At 43.7% G+C, this 6,000-nt stretch overlaps 1 protein-coding gene across 1 annotated transcript in view; it reads right to left on the reverse strand.

Moving 5' to 3' along the window:
• nAChRalpha2 (nicotinic acetylcholine receptor alpha2) overlaps positions 1 to 323 on the reverse strand; it is a 687,424-nt gene extending 687,101 nt beyond the window's left edge. The window contains exon 1 of the mRNA XM_067137204.2: positions 132 to 323. Coding sequence (XP_066993305.1) covers positions 132 to 323 — 192 coding nt within the window. The remainder of the gene's footprint in view (positions 1 to 131) is intronic.
• Between the last annotated feature and the right edge of the window lie 5,677 nt (positions 324 to 6,000).

The raw sequence follows: 6,000 nt of genomic DNA on the forward strand, positions 1-6,000 counted from the left end.
GCTGTAGCTGCAGCCAGCCCGGAGAGGGAAAGAGAGAGACAGTGTGTGTATGTGTGTGTGTGAGACCGAGGGAGAGGGAGTGAGGCTAGGGGAAAGAGAGAGTAAACCAGAGAAAGATAGAGGTTACTCACCAAATCTATGAGCTGTGATAACCGAAGGCCCAGTTTGACGAGCACCGTGTCCGTGTTGTTGCTGACTGGTCTGATAAGGCGATTGTAGTTGCTGAGCAAGTCATCATATAGACGTTTGGCATCTGGGTTACCTCGACACACCACTACCAAACACCACATTATCCACCACATGTGCGACACGGTCCCGTCCATTCTACGGCCTCGTCATCCTCAACACGCACTCATAACTGGAAACCTTTAACGCACGCACACCCACGTGTCCTAATCAAGCTAAATAAAGGCTTTATCATCACAGATGAGAAAACATATTGACCACTCGAGCATCGCTAAAAGTTTATGCGGTTTAAAGCGCGCTGGCAGTGTTAGTTTCCGGAATAAATCCACGTAAAACGACCAATATAAATAACGTAATTACGGTTATGTGTATATGTATCGTTTCCAGTTCCACGTGCACCCTTTCAGATCTGGTGGCCGGGCTTAGAGCTAGCTGCCTTCCTTTGGACGGGAAGCCGATATGAATCCGACAGGGGCCGCCACTAGAGCGCGCCGCGGAGGGAAGTGGATTCAGCACCTGATGTTACACTGCGCATGCCTTCGAACATTACATCAGCAAAACAACTCCACTTCCTTCCATGCTCTGATCTAATCTCAAACAGCATCCCCTCTCTACTTTTTTTTTATATTCCTCGCAGAATCTCCGGGATGTAATGCTTACCCGGGAGAAATTTATGAAATAATAAAAGGAGGCTGAGGATAAATAAGGGGGCTGAAATCAAGTACATAAAGCAGGTAGGAATTCCGGGTATAGGTAACGTAGTGTACCGACATCACAAAATCAAAACATGTTGTGTACTTGCTTCTACACGGTGTTTGTTAACTTTGTTTATCCTGCTACCCGAATATCTGTTGTTGTTTCCATCACCAGGAACACTGTGGTCGACAACTTCTTACAATGTATTTGTGGAAGATATATGATAAACTGAATCATATAGTTCATATGCTGGTGTCTGGATCTACAATTTGGACTGGGGGATGGAAGCGACCCAGATCGTAGCGTTTGAGAAAGACACTTAGCATTTTCGTTGATTACTAATAAGAAACCACGGCAAACTTCTTAGACATCGAATACCGGTGAATATAATATTTCTTATCTCCCCAATCCATAGATAATGGCGATGAGACCAATGGCTAAATTCACAAACCAGGGGCGTAAAAAATTTGAAACGGGCCTGCCGACAAAAAAAAATCGGACCCTCTCAAATAAAATATAAAACCTATGAATAACTGAACATGAATTGAAATACAGCAGGAAGAATTAATGCAATATACTGTCAAGTTATATGAATGAAGGTATTATTCGTTACTGTAAAATTCTTCTTCTCATCTTTTGCTACCGCTTTTTCCCACACCTGTAGGGTCACGGGTGCGAACTGATCCGCACATATGAATTTGACCCTGTTTTTACGGCCGAATGCCCTTCCTGACGCCAACCCTATATGGAGGGATGTAATCATTATAACGTGTTTCTGTGGACGTTGTCTGAATATGATGAGGAGAGTGTTGGGACGGACACGACTCGTTGGCTGATTGGTCAGCGTACTGGCCTTCGGTTCAGAGGGTCCCGGGTTCGATTCCCGGCCGGGTCGGGAGTTTTAATCGCTTTTGATTAATTATTCTGGCTAACAATTTAACCATGGAGCCGGACTGTAAGAATATTATTAAATAATGTTTAATAGGTTTTATTTGATTGACTCCGTGGTTTAACGACTAAGCTGCTGAACTGCCAACCATGCATGTTCGTGCTTAACTTTAATTGGTTTCATTTTTCAGTAACTACAGAACTAAACTCTGTAACCGAAGCGGAAGTCTCCGTTATAATAATGTATTCGATTACAACACAGAAAAATATACGAACAAAATTAAATATGTCCGCCTCTGTGGTGTAGTGGTTAGCGTGATTAGCTGCCACCCCCGGAGGCCCGGGTTCGATTCCCGGCTCTGCCACGAAATTTGAAACGTGGTACGAGGGCTGGAACGGGGTCCACTCAGCCTCGGGAGGTCAACTGAGTAGAGGTGGGTTCGATTCCCACATCAGCCATCCTGGAAGTGGTTTTCCGTGGTTTCCCACTTCTCCTCCAGGCGAATGCCGGGATGGTACCTAACTGAAGGCCACGGCCGCTTCCTTCCCACTTCCTTGCCTATCCCTTCCAATCTTCCAATCCTTCCACAAGGCCCCTGTTCAGCATAGCAGGTGAGGCCGCCTGGGCGAGGTACTGGTCATACTCCCCAGTTGTATCCCCCGACCAAGGGTCTGAAGCTCCAGGACACTGCCCTTGAGGCGGTAGAGGTGGGATCCCTCGCTAAGTCCGAGGGAAAAACTGAACCTGGAGGGTAAACAGATGATGATGATGATGAATTAAATATGAAAATGTTCAAATAATTTGAAAACAACTGGTAAGCCTATTATTAACTTCGCACAGACAGAGCTCGTTCGAAACTGAGTTGCCTAATTGTTACTAAACTTTCTAACTGTCAATATACATTGTTGTCAAACAAATGTGTGAAGGAAATTAATGTTCTGCAAAATGTGTGCAATAATACGATATCAGATGCACTACACAGCAAGAAAGCATCGTTTCCTAACTAAAATATGACATTTTGGCATAAATTTTCGTTGCTGTAATTATTTTTAAATCATTTGGTGCAGGTCTTTTCTGAAGAGCGTGTCATGGTGTTCCGAGAGACGGCAAGGGCAAGCATTTGTTTACAGCTGTGGTGTGTTACACTTAACACAATAATAATCTGCTGCTAGATGCAATACTCTACGCACAAATTGTAAAAAAAAAAACAAAAAAAAAAAACAACCTATTTCGACTGATTTTATAAAACCGCCTTGATCATTTCCGTGCAGAGTGGCATTAAACTAGATGAAAATCCACAGCCTGTTTCCAGTCATTTCAGCAGGTCAGGAATGGAATTAATGAGGCTCCCATCTAGTGGCGAGGGTGGGAAATGTGCCAGCTGTCGAAGACTGTCGCACTCCTCTGGGGCAATGATAAATGACTGGCAGATGAGATATGAATGGAGAGTGTTTCTGCAATGAAAGATGACAGGGAAAACCGGAGTACCCGGAGAAAAACCTGTCCCTCCTCCGCTTTGTCCAGCACAAATTTTCCATGGAGTGACCGGGATTTTTTCTAGTTGCTTTACGTCGCACCGACACAGATAGGTCTTATGGCGACGATGGGACAGGAAAGGGCTAGGAATGGGAAGGAAGCGGCCGTGGCCTTAATTAAGGTACAGCCCCAGCATTTGCCTGGTGTGAAAATGGGAAACCACGGAAAACCATTTTCAGGGCTGCCGATAGTGGGGTTCGAACCTACTATCTCCCGAATACTGGATACTGGCCGCACTTAAGCGACTGCAGCTATCGAGCTCGGTGTGACCGGGATTTGAAGCACGGTATTCAGCGGTGAGAGTTTTATTTTTTCGCGAGGAGGCCGCATTGGTCCTAACGTTACGCCCCTCGCACAAACCTGTTCTACCTAGAAGTCCAGATTCATTTCTGGTGAGATATGGTGCACTATGTTTTGATGTATGGGCTGGAATAAATATATTATTACTTTCATTGAACTGTTAGTTGAAGATGTCTAAGTTATGAGCAATGCTAGTAACGCTATTCCATATGCAGACAGTTCTTGTCATAAATGGTGTGAAGATGTCACTCATAGGGTCTCTCGGAGTGTACCTTTCAGTAGACTTGCCAGGACTGATGTGTAATCAAACGTTTTGGATTAATGAGTCAGGCAACAGGAAAAAACTACCTCACACCTAATTTCTCTTGTATGACTTTTGAGCGACTTCTAAGCTACCTACGACAGCTGATAGCGTAGTTTTCAGGGATCCGACGCGCCTTCGGGCTGAGGACACAATATTAAACGTTCTAGCTGGTGTTAGGGAGGAAGAAATCTGAGAATGCTAGTGATTTTTCACATAGAGATCATAGCAATAAAACCTACAGCTTTAAGTGGAATCTGAATCACAGGAAAGTTATCTTTCCTTTCGATATCTCATCTTGACCAGGGCTCAAACCATGGCTGCCTTGGTGAGAATTTATAAGCTTTTCATTTGCTGATGATAATGAACTTTATGTTTGATTGTTTAGATAATTTTAATTCATTACAGGTAACTTTTTCCTGGGGAGGAAATAATTTCACTTCTCCAGACCATCATTAGATCTACTGTGGCCTAATGTGCGACGGGTTACTTTTTTTTTTTTTTTTGCTAGGGGCTTTACGTCGCACCGACACAGATAGGTCTTATGGCGACGATGGGATAGGAAAGGTCTAGGAGTTGGAAGGAAGCGGCCGTGGCCTTTATTAAGGTACAGCCCCAGCATTTGCCTGGTGTGAAAATGGGAAATCACGGAAAACCATCTTCAGGGCTGCCGATAGTGGGATTCGAGCCTACTATCTCCCGGATGCAAGCTCACAGCCGCGCACCTCTACGCGCACGGCCAACTCGCCCGGTGGGTTACTTTCTTCATTATTGTCAATGCTCATTACTGGGAGGGATTGAAGAACTAACCAATTCATTATAGGTTACGTCTAATTGAAGTCGCCATCTATTTAAATATCAAATGGACTTCCTCCTGAAACGTTTTTTCAAAAAAAAGGTAAAGGAAGTTTGGTTCATGTACAGTAGTAACCAATTATTAGTACCAGAAATACGGAATAGTACCAGAATGAGCCCTCATTCTACTTCTGTTATATTTTCCACTAGAGACGTTGATTCCTTGGTTAAACTTGAATTAAAAAATTCAGATATAAAGGTGGTTGGCCATATAGAAGTAAGTTTATTCCCGGAATAGCTGGCAGTAGGCAAACTTTCTCTGTGTTTAAAGAAATCGTCTCCTAACTTTTCATCAAAATCATCTTGTCATTCATCACAAAATAAATTAACTACATAGGCCTATATCTCGTCACTCCATTTTTGTTCTCAACATGAAACCCAGGCAATTCAAATATGTACTGAGTTTATTATTTATTGTTATTATGAGATATTAGTAAATAATTACTCACACTGTGCAGCTATAAACTCTGCAAATAACCTTACTCCACGTGGGTGGGGTTAACTTCCAATAAGTAACCAGGGGAACCTGACCCCTACAGAGCGCGTCCCCAGGTGGCGGATAGGAGGCCCCTACAGTATGTAGGGCTGGTTGAAATAACCAATACAACCCGCGGACCAACAGGTAGCCCAATTCCTGGGGGGTTTTAAAATACTGGGACACCCTTTCTCCAGGGGTCATAAATATGGAGGGCCCTTGCCCTGGGTTAAGGGTGAAGACCTCAACGGCATCTACGGCAGAGAAGATGGACTTCGGTACGGCGGAGATGGCGGAAGAGGCAACCCATCCTTCTGGGGTGTACAGATGGAACCTACTGCCTTGTAGGACGAGGAAGGCATCCTCAAAGGCTAAGGGAGTAAACCCTGAAAGAAAATCCTCTTATGCGTTAGGCCTAGCAAGTCAGCAGGAGAGTATTGAGTACAGTTGCTTTCAATAAGAAAAAGAGCCTCGGAAAGAATATTATAGACCGGACTGACACGTCCTCTCAGACAATTGTCAAGTATGATGACCGTAAGGCTGATGATATACAATGTTCTGAAAGGAAACCCCAAATAAAAAAGAGACCCAAATACCGAATTGGAACTATGCACATTCTATCATTAACTGGAAATTTGGAAGAACTCCTAGAAATGATGGATAGAAGAAAAATATCAATATTGGGATTAAGTGAGACCAAATGGAAAGGGATTGGAAGTAAGACACTTCGTGGAGGTTATAAATTATACTGGAGTGGACAGG

The sequence above is a fragment of the Anabrus simplex genome, chromosome 1 (genome assembly GCF_040414725.1).
Source record: "Anabrus simplex isolate iqAnaSimp1 chromosome 1, ASM4041472v1, whole genome shotgun sequence".
NCBI lineage: Eukaryota > Metazoa > Arthropoda > Insecta > Orthoptera > Tettigoniidae > Anabrus > Anabrus simplex.